This window comes from Bemisia tabaci, chromosome 6 (genome assembly GCF_918797505.1).
Source record: "Bemisia tabaci chromosome 6, PGI_BMITA_v3".
In the NCBI taxonomy this organism is placed as follows: Eukaryota; Metazoa; Arthropoda; class Insecta; order Hemiptera; family Aleyrodidae; genus Bemisia; species Bemisia tabaci.
Window position 1 is genome coordinate 19,383,410 of NC_092798.1, and position 14,612 is coordinate 19,398,021.

Here is a 14,612-nt window from a genome sequence, read left to right on the forward strand (position 1 = left end):
AATATTTAGGCGCCATGACCGATTTCTCAGGCGAATGCTGCCAAATTTGATTTGATCAAAGATGAATTTTTGGGAAATCCGCGAATATTTTCCGGAGAGTTTCCAGGTGTGTGAACTTTGATGGATTTAGTGTTTAAGTGGAAACTACCGAGAGAACTGAGCACGAGGACACATTTGCTCCATAAATTGAACACCTGTTGTAGGAGATACGACAAAATTATTTAATCTGCTTTAATGTGTTTAAATGGAAAATGCCGTCAGATGACGTCACTAGGCGGTGCATTTTCTCACTTTTCAATCTAATTTTTTACGATCTCCCATTTCAGGAAAATAAATTTAAAAAAATGTTGCAAAATCAGCTCCTAAAGCACTCTCAGATGAAGCAATAAAAAATTTGCGTGTAGATTCTCCATTTCTCAGAAATACTTTTATTCGCAATTCAACCTAAGCTATTTGTTCATTTTAAGGACAAACCTAAACGATAAACGTCTTAAAAATGAATATTTTATCGGAGGAGATTTGGCAACACTTGGTTGTTCATACGCTGTTTTTACTTAAGTGGCCAGCTCCGGCACGTCTCGTCTCGTTTCCTTCCGCAGCTCATAATCCTCGATTGTTTGCTCCGGACCAGTGGTGCCTGACAGCGGCGTGGCGTGCTTCACGATATATCGATTGTTATGCCATTTAAACCAATGGAAAAGGATCGATAAACAGAGTGCTCGCAGCGAACAACTTAATAATCGATTCTTTACCGTTGGTTTAAACGGCAGAACAATCGATACATCGCAATTTGCGCCACGCCACGCCACTGGTGCCTGAACCACGTTTTTTCGAATTATATTTTTTAACGAAGAACAATGATGATTCTCAGTTGTGCTGAGGAAGAGTGCTTTAAGACCATTCGAAAGTTGCCAAATTCCCCGGAATAAAATACGGTAGATTCTTGGTTCAGTTTTATTTTTCAGGTGTTGCACATTTGAGCTGTTCCCTGCTATCGCGAAATTACCCATTAACTCTCCGCGGGAACTCGAATCGCGTAAACTCAACGAGGTGAAGATGATCTCTTGGGAGTTAATATAGTTGCTCGATATTCAAATCAGTAGCCACGCAGCGCCATCAACAAGTTTGTAACGCCACTAATCATTGCGTGCACTCAAAACTCCTTCAATTCGGTAGCTAGGCAATTTGATCTCCGGGGAGTTAAAATAGTTGCCCGGTGTCGAGGTATCCGCACGGCTACGGTGCATCGCACTTCTTGCTAACTGTAAGTCGCGAGTAACATGACTCTCTCGAAGTGTCTTCACATCATCGAGTTTGCGAATTGAGTCCCCGGGATCTATACTGTAGTTGTTCAAAGTTAAAATCAGTAACCTCGTAGGGCCATCGAGAAGTTTTTAAGGTTATGAGTCAGTGCGTGCACTCAAAACTCCTTCAATTTTGTAGCTATGCAATTTGATCTCCGGGGAGTTTAAATAGTTGCTCGATGTTGAAGCACGCAGTACCTTCCGCAGTAGGAAAACAGAGCTGTAAATGAAATTGAATGGGTTTCCATCATGTATAGGTACGTAAGACAAGAAAAAGAGCATTTTCCAACATTCTTTCTAAAAAACGCGAAAGTCACACTTTTAGCTGTTTGCCCCCTCCCTCTCCCTCCCGGATGGTTTTTGTACTATAACTTTGTAATGTTTTTCAGGATTCCTAATTGATCTGCATCGTTCGGATGATTCGGATCACGTTTGTGGTAAACTCAACCTCATGGCTGTTCAACAACTTCTTGCAGCAGAATGGGCCGTTTCGGTCGTCAATAAGCAAACTAGACCGGTTCCTGTTAAAATGAGTAAGTTCTCATAGTTTTTACTTAAATTGTGATGCATCAAGCACCAAATGAATTGATAAGATAAATACAAATATTAAACATAAGTCCAATAATCATTTTTTTTTTATTTTTTTAGTTTTAACCTTTGCTTTAAATAATGTCCATCTGTAAATGGAAAAATTGTGAGCTTTTAGAAATTCTGCTCGATTCCACATACGGAGTACCTAAATAAAAAACTAAGTCGCAGTTCATAGTTTCATAGTATCATAGATGTAGAATTTTCACCATCTTAAATAAGAAATATTTAAAACTTCTTCAAATTTCTTTCTGGTCACTGCACTGACCAGTGAGTTAACGAAATTTATAGATGTGCAAATATTGATATGGTCAGACTTGCAAACGTTTTCACAATTTTGGGCTTAATCATTTCAGCTCTCATTCCAGTATACTGCACACGCACGTGGCGAAAGCGTTGAAACATAACACCCAGCCCTCTCAGTCATATTTTAGATTTTCCTTTCGGTGAGCAAAGCGTCAATTCAATGAAATGCAAATGCTGGTAATAATTACCGCAGCTTGTAATTTAATGCTTAAGAGATGACATTCATTACTACTGGTTTTAGATCGCGGCTTTTTTTTGCGAAAGGAATCATACAGATAAATAAATACACCTATCGCAGCATCATGATATACAGCTGCACACTTAAAAGAGGCCTTCAAATGATGAATGATCAGTAAATTGATTTACTTTTTTTTCCAGGTATGCAAATCTATGATACATGCAGCAATGAAGACGTCGCTATCCAAGACATTTTCCTAGCAATGAAGTCAGTCGCACAAAACAAGTCGCAGTTCCTCGGTTAGTGGTGTTTTATGAATTTTTAAACCGCTAAGATTGTATACGCTTACCGCACGAGTAATTCATAATTCGTTCTTTACATAATCATAATAGCGTTGCAAAATGAAGATAGGGTTCCATCAAAAGCGGGAAAGTTGCAATTCAAGTCATTCGTCCTACGTATTTTGCGAGTCACAATGCGGTGCCTCTGGATTTGTCTGAAATTAACTCACATACGGAGAGACAAACCTCGGTTCATATTGAATACTAACCGGATGATCGCAGTTTTTATTGAGCATGCTGAGGCTCGTTTTTTCACCAAGGACGTTGATTTTCCAAGCTCAATTTTGGTTTGCAAGTCTCGCAACTGCAGTTACCTGATACAAAAACTTTGGTGTCCCATATGAATTAAAGTGTAATCCTTAAAACCAGAACGCCTTAACCCCCGCGTTGACCATTTCTGACAAGTTTTGTCGAAAAATATTTGTAGCAGCTCTAATAATAGGAGTGGCAAATCCCGGAGGTGAGAGGAGGGGAGGGGGAGGCTGGTGGTTTGTCCCTCCCCCCTCCTTGGGTCAAAAAAGGGAAAAAGAGAAAAGTAAAAGGGGTAAAAGTAAAGGGGGAGGGAGAGAAAAAAAGTGCTCTTAAAAATTTCCTGAAACGGTTTCAAGACAGGACCAGACCATGTGTCGAAAGTTTATTAAACTAGACCGAAGGTTACTCAACACCAACTCAATTACTCAATTACGCTGAAAGAGGTTTTATTCGTCAATTTTTAACTTTCAAGTAATGCACTTGTTATTGTATGCTAAAACTGCTTAAAGTTTAATGTGGGAGGGCTTATTTTTAAAAATTCTACTGGGGTAACTGCTCTAGAGATAATTATCCATTTCGAGTCTCTCTGGATCCTATAACTCATTTTAAGTATCCGTGGACGAAAGTCTATTTTCCCGTAGACCGTCTCATATCAGTTAAAACCCAGAGGGTATTATTTTTTTCCTGTTCGGGCTCTTATTTGATCTCGATTCACGTTTTACAGGGTTAATTGGAGTTGGAGATGCGGAAATCGTGAGCGAGACGGTTCTAACTCTCCATGCGTTCAAGGTCCCGTTAATTCTGGCATCTCCGAAATTGGCCGAGATGGTGAAACAGAAAGGGAACATCTTAACAACTGCACCCGATCTAAGTAGTGTCACCCGGGTAAGTTCCAGCAACTCATTATTCCGTCACGCACTAGCGCCACCAGCGCGTCTTCACTTTCATATTCTCCAATACGAATAAACTGAGAATGTCGCGTTTCATGAATACGAGGTGGCGTTTTATCATGGAGAAAAAAAGGAGGTGTTTGCATTTCGGGCATCTTGGAATTTTTTTTGATGACGCAGGTCGGTAAAGAGACTTTTATTATCGATTTTCTTGGAAATAGTGTAATTTATGGAAAAAAGTCATTCTATAAAAAAAAAGTGCTTGAAATTATATCATGAGTTGATTTCAGCAGAAAATGGGACATATTATGGTCCGTTTTTCATACTTCGAATTCCGCATTTCGCTGGCCAGGTTGTTCCGACCTACGTCACAGGGTAAACAAATCTCAAGATGCAAACACCTCCTTTCTTTCTCTCTGGCGTTTTATTCTGCTTTGAAAAATTCTCAACGCAGATGCAGCGTTTATACGCTTCATGAATTTTTTGTTTAAAAATTTCTCCTGCAATCATATAGATGATGAAATTAATATTCCCCGATACGTATGTGCGATTTGTTTTTTTGTATCTTGCTGGTTTATGGTGAGCAGGAATACCTATCAATAATCAATCAAATTATATTTGCCAAAAGGAAGAATTTGACGATGGTTCTTTGTTCCACATGCTGCAATTTTTCAAGCAGATGGTTTCACTCGGAGAAAGAAGGCAGAATGTGATTTGGATAATTTTAACCCATGTACCCTTGTATGGATGGAAATTATTGAAAAATTTCAAACTTGGAAACATTGATACGACATCGAAAAACAAAAGCCCAAAAAGTCAAATAGCTGAGGTTGTGAAAAGCCCTACGAGAATTTCAAGAACATTTTGGATACCTCAGCTCCCTATCTCTATTCAGCTAGATTCGATGTAACTTTTAAAATAATTTTGAAATTTACGAAATTTAATGTAATCTTACTGAATTTACAAGGGCGTTCCGGCTCGTACTACCGAGGCAACAAAGAATGATAGTGAGTACTAAGCTGTCTAACAATGTACTAATGGCCAAAGTGCGAAACTAGGTGAACATTGCGGTCGTTCAAAATTTCCGTTCCCTAATTTAATTTTTCAAAGCTGAAAAAGCCAACTTTTTAGCTCAAAATTTATACAGGATACTCTGTTAACAGAGAAAAAAACTCAAGGAAGTACACAAGAAATTACGTTGACTAGTTTCTTTAAGAAAAAATAAAATACACTACATCTGCATAGATCCGCATCATCGCAAATGGAGCGATGCATATTGTGGTTTACACCCTAGGCATCATTATGCTTTCCAGGAAATCTAACAATTAGTATTAGATTACTGGCAGTTGATCATCTGTATTTTTCACATGCTTAAACTTACTTTACCTATGTCTTCCTCATTTTCCAGCCAATTGCATCGTTTGCGGCTGAACTGGACCTGAAAGAAATCAACCTGATCACCTCATGCCAACACACTGTAAAAATGTTCAAAAATGCATTGACGACTTACAACATCGAGAGTCGTCGAATTTTGAAACTCGTGAAAAGATCAAACAAAATAGGAGAGATGATCAAAGACTTTTTGGATGAACTGGTATGAAAATCATGCAATTTTTAGTTCAATTTTCCCTTTACCTTAATTTGTTACCTTATTTTTTGGGAGGATTAGCTTCCCTGCCCTCTCTTTTCTTCACTTTGGCATAATGAGCTTTTTTTCCGAAAGATATCACAAAAGTGACATAAATCAAATGACACGACAATCAAAGGATTACTCTGCGTTCACTCCTGATCACCACGCTCTCAGAGAAAAACGTTTCGGTAACAGATAATAAACTTCGGTTCTAATTGAACACCGACAATTTTCAGTTCAGGTAACTGAAGATCTGGGAAGATTCGGGTTTCATTATGAACTAAAATTTAGTATCTGAGAGAGAACCTATTTCTTTCCCAATGATAGCGTATTAACTTCGGTCAGCAGATGGTATGGCAGGGATTTTCAAGTATCGCCATCATATCACGTATCATACACTTATTTATCATATCACAATTTTTATTTCATCTCGGTCATCGCGCAACAGAAACATTTGTAAAACTGCAATGAAATAGTTGCCTTCTTGCTGAGTAGCTTCATAGTGGCACACTTTCCAACTGAATCTGTAGAAAATGGGCGACATTTACCGAACAAAACAGGAAGCCTCGACTAACGTGTCATTCGCAGGGTTGCAATACGTCTTAAAATGAGGACATCTTTTCAATTTGTCTGCGTATAAGTGTACCGGCATTCACTGTAATTTGGCAAATTTGGCCATGAACATGTGTGCTACGAAAGTGCACGCAACACGCAATACCATAACTGCTCGAAAGTAAGAAGCGTGTCTGCATTTTCTGATAATATGAGCGTGCATATGCTGCAGACGTTAATTGGCTCAGAAGCGGTCTTCTAAAGTAGGAAAGAGGGTTTCCTCTTGCATGACGATTTCAGTTGCTCCGAACGGAGCTGGACACAAATAATTCGTAAATAATTCATGAAATACGCACCTGTGCTAGATTTGATGCCCATTAATTTCCTGTTGGGGTTTTTGCACGAAAGAAAGTCGGTGCACAAACGGCTTCAAATTGAATAATTAAATAATCATAATAATTTGTCCACCAGTCGAAGCGAACAAATTCATGTTTTTCAAAATACTAACCATGAATTATTTTGACGAAAGAGTGGTTGCGTTTCCGCCGGGTTTAATTCCCTTTAAACTTTCTTATCAATATCTACGGAATTTTCCAACGGATAAACTGTTTTTTTTTTTTTTTTTTTAAATTGTTGATTGTTTAATTCCTGCCATTGCGTGCCCGATAAGTAGTTATCAATTGTTAAGTAGACTTTTTTTTGCAAATTCTCGCAGCAATGAAAGTCAACAGAATTCAGAAAGCTCTAATTTAATGTTCTGAACGTTGCAGTTCTGATGCATGTAAACGTTACTGTTTTAACTCAATGTTAAGAATCTTCTAACTTTTTTTGTTCGTGGTTTTTAGGATACAGGGGAAGCAGTCGCTATTATCTTGGAACCAGAAGAAATAGAAATTTTCGTCAATTTTATGAATGGTCAACGAACCAAGAAAGTTACCTTAATAACAGGGAGCATCGGGTTGAATAAAGACCTGTTGAAACTATGGAAAAACGTGTTTGCGGATAGTTACTTTGTCGAGCCGCATATGCCAGAACTACCCGAATTTCACGATTTCGTCTTCAAAAAATTACAGGTGAGTACAAAAACTCAATCAGCTAATGAACTGATAGGCAAGTAAGCCAGAGCAAATTCAGAAAGATCAATTGGACCGCATTTTGCAATTTGGAGCTATAAATCCTGACTCATCTGAAAAAACACTTATGTGCATAGGGAAACTAATGGCACATACGTTGTTTTTAAACCGAGTCAGAATTTATAGTTCCAAATTGCAAAATGCAGTCCAATTGGATTTGAGTGGCTTGGAAGACGATTGGGATAGGTGCAGTTCTTGAAAAAAATGAGGTATCAATGATTTCATTCAAAGTCAGTCTTACTTCATATTTTGTGAAAAATTCACCGCGATAATCCACTTTTTAAGCATCAAAAAGTGGGTTCGAGCTTTCTCTCCCCCACGAGGCTCCATGTAATTTTTAAACTTTAAAATCGTGTTTCTTGAAATATCAAGAACTGCACTTATGCACCATTTCCTCCAAGCCCCTCATTTCACGAACATTTTTTTTTTCAAGCTGAGGGGCTCTCGAATCTTACCATTCTTTCTGGCGTATTGGATTGGACCTGACCACGGATCATTCCTGAAACACACCTTTCCTCTCAGCTTCTATTTTCATCGACTCGGAGTCTGTACAAAATTATAGCGAGTTATTCGGGAATGCGTCACTATTTAGTAATATCAAGTAAATATATTTTGTAAAATATTTGCTTTTCACGTTCAAAAGCCCTTCTTCAATCGAAATTCACTGGTTCACATTTTTATTTTAGAGACGTTTCTGTGTTCTGAAATTAACATTTTTCAATTTGAATGACTGATTTTACCCACGATCTATGCGCAGGACGCCAAGGTCTCGAAGAAGAACTCGGTTTTAAGGGATTACTTATCCGCTGTCCACAACTGTTCCTGGGAAGATAGCTGCAAATCTCTTACAGCGGTGGAAATTGCGAGTCATCTGCTGATAAATCCTGAGGTGGGTTTTGAAAACTTTCTATACTTTTCAAACGTACGCTATGATACGTTCTTATTCGTAGTTAGAATTTGTATCCCCTTCCTCTTTTGCGCTTCTTCTTCTTGTCGCCCTTCCTCGGCTTCCGTTGTTTCAGCGGTTCGTGGCCCTTCGTTTTGAGAGAGCACCAAACCAAGTTGCAAAAAAATGCTGAAATTCTCCTTTAAGGTTTTTTCCGACTAAATGCAACACAATATACATATGTATATTACTTGAATGCGTGAAAAGCGGACAATTCTGCAAGACAAATTTATGATACAAATATTTTAACTCTGGTGTGGGCGGTGAAGTATCGCGCGAAACTGAAGGCGTTTTAGACGCGTGCCACGTGAAGAAATCAGTGAAACTCGCACCCTCCGAGTTGAAGTTGCTGTTAAAACGGTTTGAACGTACCATGCTGTACTTAGTGTAGCCCACGATTAGTCGGAAGTTTTTTCGAGTACCAGTCATAAGTTTTACGGAGAATTTTTTTTTTTTTTTTTTAAATAAGTAAATGAATAAAAACATAATTGCAAGAGTGCTCGTCAGTCCACATTCACGTAACTATGAATTCCCTTTTTATAATTTTTTTCAATTACTATTTTGCATTACTTTTTTTGTGATCTTCCATTAGTGCTGAATGTACAGCCTCCCCTGCTTCTCTCGGAGTAAGGTTTACAAAATTTTTTTAAGTACGCAAAAACTCAAGTGCCATTAGCTCGCATTATTAAATGCTTGTTTTTTCTCCCCCCCCCCCCCCCCCCAACCAGTTAAGAATGTAAAAGCGTATATATTACCCCAAAATGACGCAAAACAAAAAAAAGTTTAAACATGCGTTGCGAATATTCAACGGTAGTGTTCTTTCTTACATACCAGGGACTTCGTCTCCTGACTGCTTCGCGGCCCAACCCTCCCATGCGCTTCGCGCGTCATTCTCATGATATTATATTATTTTGTAATATTTATAATCACGAATGATGTATTTCCTCCAGGTGAATTTCGTCGTGAAAGCTGTATCTGCCTTTTCTGCAGCACTCTACGTAGCTCTGAGGAAACGTTGCGATGAAAGTAACACTGTCTGCAACATGAGCAACACGTTACACGAAGATATTCTGCGTGCATTGTCGCATCTAAGTCTCGGACCGGCCAACAGCACTGGACCGTTCCAGCTACCGGGAACTTCCATTAAACTGACCCACGATGGACATTTGATCTCGAATCGATTCGTATTTTTGCGTGTTGGCAGTGTCGGAGATCTTACAGCGGTATGTTATGCACCAGGTTTTCATTGATACCTCCATTATATGAGCTTGTTCATGTTTCATGTGAAACTTTATACCAACTTATTCTAGGGCTTGCAAGAGGTCGATGTTAATATTTGTCAATTCTGTGCAAATTGAAATTACCCACGAATTATGTCATTCATACACTGAATATTACATTTCATTTCAAGCGCGTGAACGGACGTATGGAATGACGTCTGGAAAAGACATACGATAATATTGCCGTTACACGGTTGTATCACTGGGGAAAAAAACCACACTGGATCTAGAGTCCAGACGCTTGATAACATTGACAAGAAAATGGACTCCTGATTCAATCAGATTTAAGCTTAAATCAAAAGGAAATCCGCTCAAATTAAGAGACTTGGTTCTTGATTTAAGCTTAAATCAGATTGAATCAAGAGTATTTTTTCTTATCGATGTTTTTAAGAGTCTGGACTCTAGATACAATGTGTTTTTTTTCTTCCAGTGAATGTTACTTATGGAATCCACAGTAGTGGGACTTTAGATTGTGGTAAGTTTATTTTTAAGCACAGTAGTGTTAATATACTATCAGTAATATTAAACAGTGGGTGTGATCATACCTCTTTGCCCAAATCCACGATTTTACTGCCGTAGATTTTTGTGTGCCATTAAGATTAAGTTGCCATAAAATAAACCTTTATTAGACATAATTAACTGCAAGACATGATTTGTGGATGACAAATGACCCAAATCCTTAAATAGACAACTATAGTTGCATAGAGTATGGTTTCTGGCCTACCTTGAAAATTACAGGCGAAATAGTTCTGGGTGTGATTTTCATACCCCTTTTGTGTCAATTCTGTACCCTCATAGGAAACATAGCATCTTTCCTTTGACGTGCGCATCGGGTGCAGTCAATCCATATCCCCAGTAGCAGTCTACAACAAAAATATTGAAGTGGAATAACAATTTAGTGCAAAAAAATTACAACGTACTTATCTACGTAATTTTGTCAATGAATATGCGTATTTTAAACGATCTATGAAATGCATTTCCTCCGTTACTCTGCACTACCACTAAGTACCCCATAATATGCGCAATTTGCAATCCAGAAAAAGTGCAACTTATTTAAATTGGATGCGTCTGCAAAAACGAGCAACGAATGTTATGACACTCATGACGAGATTCTCTAGGCATATTTTTCCGGCAGGGAAAATAAGCTGTAAACTCTCTAATTAATAAGTGGGTGTCAGAGTTCACAGCCTGTTTTTCTTTCAGCGTAATGCATAGAGATGCTCTCCACGAGTATCTTAATACCAATAACTCACTCCACGAGTATCTTAATACCAATAACTCAAAATCGTCACGAACGGATCATAGTCGTGTTCGTAGACCGCCAGCCATCCAATTATTCAGCAATAAGTTTTAACCCGAAAAGCGCCTTCAATTAGAGGATAGGCAACAAACGCAACACTCCAGTCCACTCGCATCTTTCCTCGCAATCGCTATCATTCCAAACTTGTGCTATTTGGGATCCCGTCTCATTGTCGCAGGGCCGTGTTGATAGTCGTTCCTCAAAGAGCAAGCCTTAATTGGTTACACTATGTGATTAAGGGAGGGTTAAGGAAGCCCTAACACATAGCACAACGAAAAATCTAGCCAACCTCCAGTAAAATTTATCGGGGTAAATTTGGAAATTGATCCTTGCAAGGGTTAACAATAGTTTATCACCACAAAAAATTTAGAGACGAAAGAAAACATAATACCAGTTTTGTAAATTCTATGTTAGGTTTGTACCTCCCTTAAAGTTTGTCAATTATATAGAGTGTTTTCTTTCGTATTTTGTATTCTTCGCAGTGGCAAATCATTGTGATTTCTTGCGAGGATCCATTTCCCAAGTTATATTGCTAAATTTCATTTGTAGTTGGCGAAATTTATCTTTTAATGATGCTATTTTGAGGGCATCCCTAAACTTCCCTTCATCACAGTGTAAACCAAATGGGGCCTCTTAAGGAAAATAGATGTTTGAGGAACAATTATGAAAGCGGCCTTAAATCAATGAGCATAGGATCTCAAGCAGTGCAATTTGGGAATGATTACGATTACGTGGTAAAATTCGTTGTTTCTTCACGAAAAAACTTAACCAACTTTCAATATTGCCAAATTTCCCCTCGCAAATTACATTTGTCCTGGAGAATATTGGATACCTTTACCTGAATATTTCACTGTTATTTCCTTCGATCTTATGCTAAAATCAGGAATATTTTGAAGGAAAATTACACGGGTACGTTTTTGTAAAAAAATGAATTGTTTGAATCAATTTTGCCGTTTTGGAATGGAGTAACGTTCCTTCGTCCGACACTCCGACGCGACGCACAATGAATCGAGTTAATTGGTTTGTTAATTGGTCGAGGTTGGACAAAATATGGAAACTTTCAAAGCTTATTACTCCATTCATACACATCTTTGAGGTTCTAAATTTGGCTCCGTTGGTTTCCTCGTGAAATTTTCTTCAAGAAGCTTCTCATAAAATTTAAAATATGACGAAATAGACATTAAAATTCTCAGTTTTAGTAAAAAATTTCATGTCCGACCTCTCCCATTGACTCGATCCAATGTGCGACGGTCCGGGAGACGGCGAATTACTGCGAGAGGATCGTAGTGTTGTGTATGTTGCCTACCTACCAATTGAAGGCGCTCTCTTCGTTTTATTGCATTGAAACTGAATAGAATTGAATGAAGGGAAGGAACTATTTAAGAACGACTTTAAATACACCCCCTCAACTTATTCGCTCTTACTCTGTTTCAGATCGGTTGGTACTCGGACGACTCCGGCCCGAACCTGAACCGAATGGCGATGAGCAACCTCACTCTCCGTCGACACTCCACCTCGGAGAAGAAAGGCCGCGGCCTGGACGATAGCTCCTTCCTCCGACTCTCCCTCTCGGATCTCTTCTCGCCGAAACCGTGGATCGCGGCTTCCGACGGGGACGTCAACGTCACACCCATCGCGTTCCACTTCCAGTCCCGAACCTGGGTCATGGTCATGATCTCCCTCGCCAGCCTCGGCATCCTCTTCACCGTCTTCATCTTCTTCTACGTCCTCATCAAGCTCTGCGACAAGACCATCGTCGGCAACCAGTCCTTCGGCATACTCTTGCTCATCGGCATAGCCATCACCTACGGCAGCGTCATACTCTTCATCCTCCCCGCCTCCGAGCTACGATGTTCCCTACGGCTCTTCGTATACCCCCTATCCCTCAGCTTATGCTTCGGTATACTCATCGTCAAACTAATGCAGCTCAAGACTTTGGTCCTTCTAGGGTTGGGCGGTAGGATTTCCTACTTGAACCAGTACTTAATTCTCTTCTTCATCGTCCTAGTGCAGTTTGTAATATCCATCCAATGGTTCATGGATAACGGGCCACATCTACGGTCCGATAGTGAGAAGTCTGCATCCTGCTATGCCTCCGAAAGGGACTTCCTCATTTTGCACACGTATATCATGATCCTTGCTGGTTTAGCATTCCTCTACGGGCTTACCATTTTGAAAATAAGGCGAAACTACAAAGAGGGTCGTTGGATCACCCTAGCGGCCTTTTTGAGTCTTCTCGTGATGTCTGAATGGACAGCGATTCGGTACTTCGGGTCTCCACACGTGCAGGAGCCTGTAGTTTGTATATCCTTAATCATTCTTCCGTCCATCCTCCTTTTCACTATCTTCATCCCTAAGATAAGTACTATTTCCAAACAAAGTTCGTACTTAAAGAACAAGAAGAAGAATGCGAAATCTTCCGCCACTGTTTTCACGACTTTCTCTGAGATTTCCTCTCAACCCAAGAAAGAAACCCAATGGGCGCAGATTGACTACAGTGGCACTATGTCCAAAAATCCTCTCTATGAACCAGACTCGAGTGCTTATATTTAAAACTCCGGTACTTATCTGGGTATTTTTTTACCGTTAATCTAAGAAAACGTAACAACGTATTACTCGGTGGTACTAGATTATTATACCCGGTGAAATATGAATTATTTTTAGTGTTCGCAGACTGATTTAATTAATGTAGTATCATACCCATAACAAGTCTGTGGAAAAAATGAGACTGTTTTGTAATTTTGATAATGTTAGAGCATACTTTGTAGTGAACATAATAGTGACAACTATTGCTTTGCAGTTTGTAACTGTGCAAAGATCATGTGTAGATGATGTCTATCTACATATATCATTGTACGCAATAATAAAGAAAAATAAGAGGAGAAAAATGAGAGGAAAAAGGTCCGATCTTTTCACTTCAGCGTCAGGTGAAGGAAAGCCTCTCAACAGAAGTTTTATATTCAAATCAAAACCCTCTTTTGAATGTAATCGAAATCACGCCTGTGTAAAAAGCAAAGCTAAAAACTCTTAGAGTATTTATTTTTGAAATTCAGTGTATTAATCAAAAAAATTTAAGATCTAGATAAAACTTACTTTTTTTATACATAAATAGAGATAGGCAGGTAAAGAAAAACAACGCTTTCACGCTCTTTGCGGATAGTTGTTATGATGTAAAAAGAAGAAGACTTTGCCAAAAATTAACATAAAGCGGGTGCAGAATTCCTCTAGTATGACTTTTCATGAGTATGCATTGATTGATCCATCAGAGATGTGTTTCATTAATTTTCATCCAATTCATACTCAAAAACACTGTTTAAGTCAGAGGAAAGGAAGTCAGTAGAATAAGTATCTTGTAAGATTTACTAATTGTTCGTCTTAGAGCATATGTTTTAAAGTTTCATTTTTCAATTTGTATAAAGAATGATGATTCGTGTTGTTTTATTGTTTTGTAACTTTGTATTATTTTTTCTATCTTGAAGTAAATTATATCCAAAGATCTTATTTCTTTAACTGAATGCATGAGTTAGATGTGATTGTAAAAAATGAATAATATGACTTTTACTGAGTGGTTAACTGCACGGAGTTTTCATTTCTCTGCTCAAATCTCTTCCTTACATCTAGCCTCTCTCGTGATTAATCTGATGCGAGCACTCACGCGACATCATGAGCAGTGGCGACGCGTGAATGATCGATTATCAATATTTTTCCAATTGAAGCTATGAAAAAGAATCGATTATTAAAGAGTTCGTTGCGAACACCCTATTTATCGACCCTTTTCCATAGGTTTGCATGGTGGATCAATCGATACATCGCAAAGCGCGGCACGCCACTGATCATGAGGCATGTTTTCTTCGACTTACAACAAAGTCACTTTAATTAATTACTTACATGGAAAATTTATGGAGGGCCGCT

General features: G+C 38.7%; 1 protein-coding gene across 1 annotated transcript in view; it reads left to right on the forward strand.

Annotated features, from left to right (window-relative positions):
• Positions 1-14,273, forward strand: part of LOC109042796 (metabotropic glutamate receptor 3) — a 43,331-nt gene extending 29,058 nt beyond the window's left edge. Inside the window, exons 3-10 of the mRNA XM_019059723.2 lie at positions 1,694-1,837; positions 2,577-2,675; positions 3,694-3,854; positions 5,268-5,453; positions 6,887-7,114; positions 7,932-8,063; positions 9,071-9,343; positions 12,135-14,273. Coding sequence (XP_018915268.2) covers positions 1,694-1,837; positions 2,577-2,675; positions 3,694-3,854; positions 5,268-5,453; positions 6,887-7,114; positions 7,932-8,063; positions 9,071-9,343; positions 12,135-13,253 — 2,342 coding nt within the window. The 3' untranslated portion in view covers positions 13,254-14,273. The remainder of the gene's footprint in view (positions 1-1,693; positions 1,838-2,576; positions 2,676-3,693; positions 3,855-5,267; positions 5,454-6,886; positions 7,115-7,931; positions 8,064-9,070; positions 9,344-12,134) is intronic.
• The last annotated feature ends 339 nt before the right edge of the window (positions 14,274-14,612 follow it).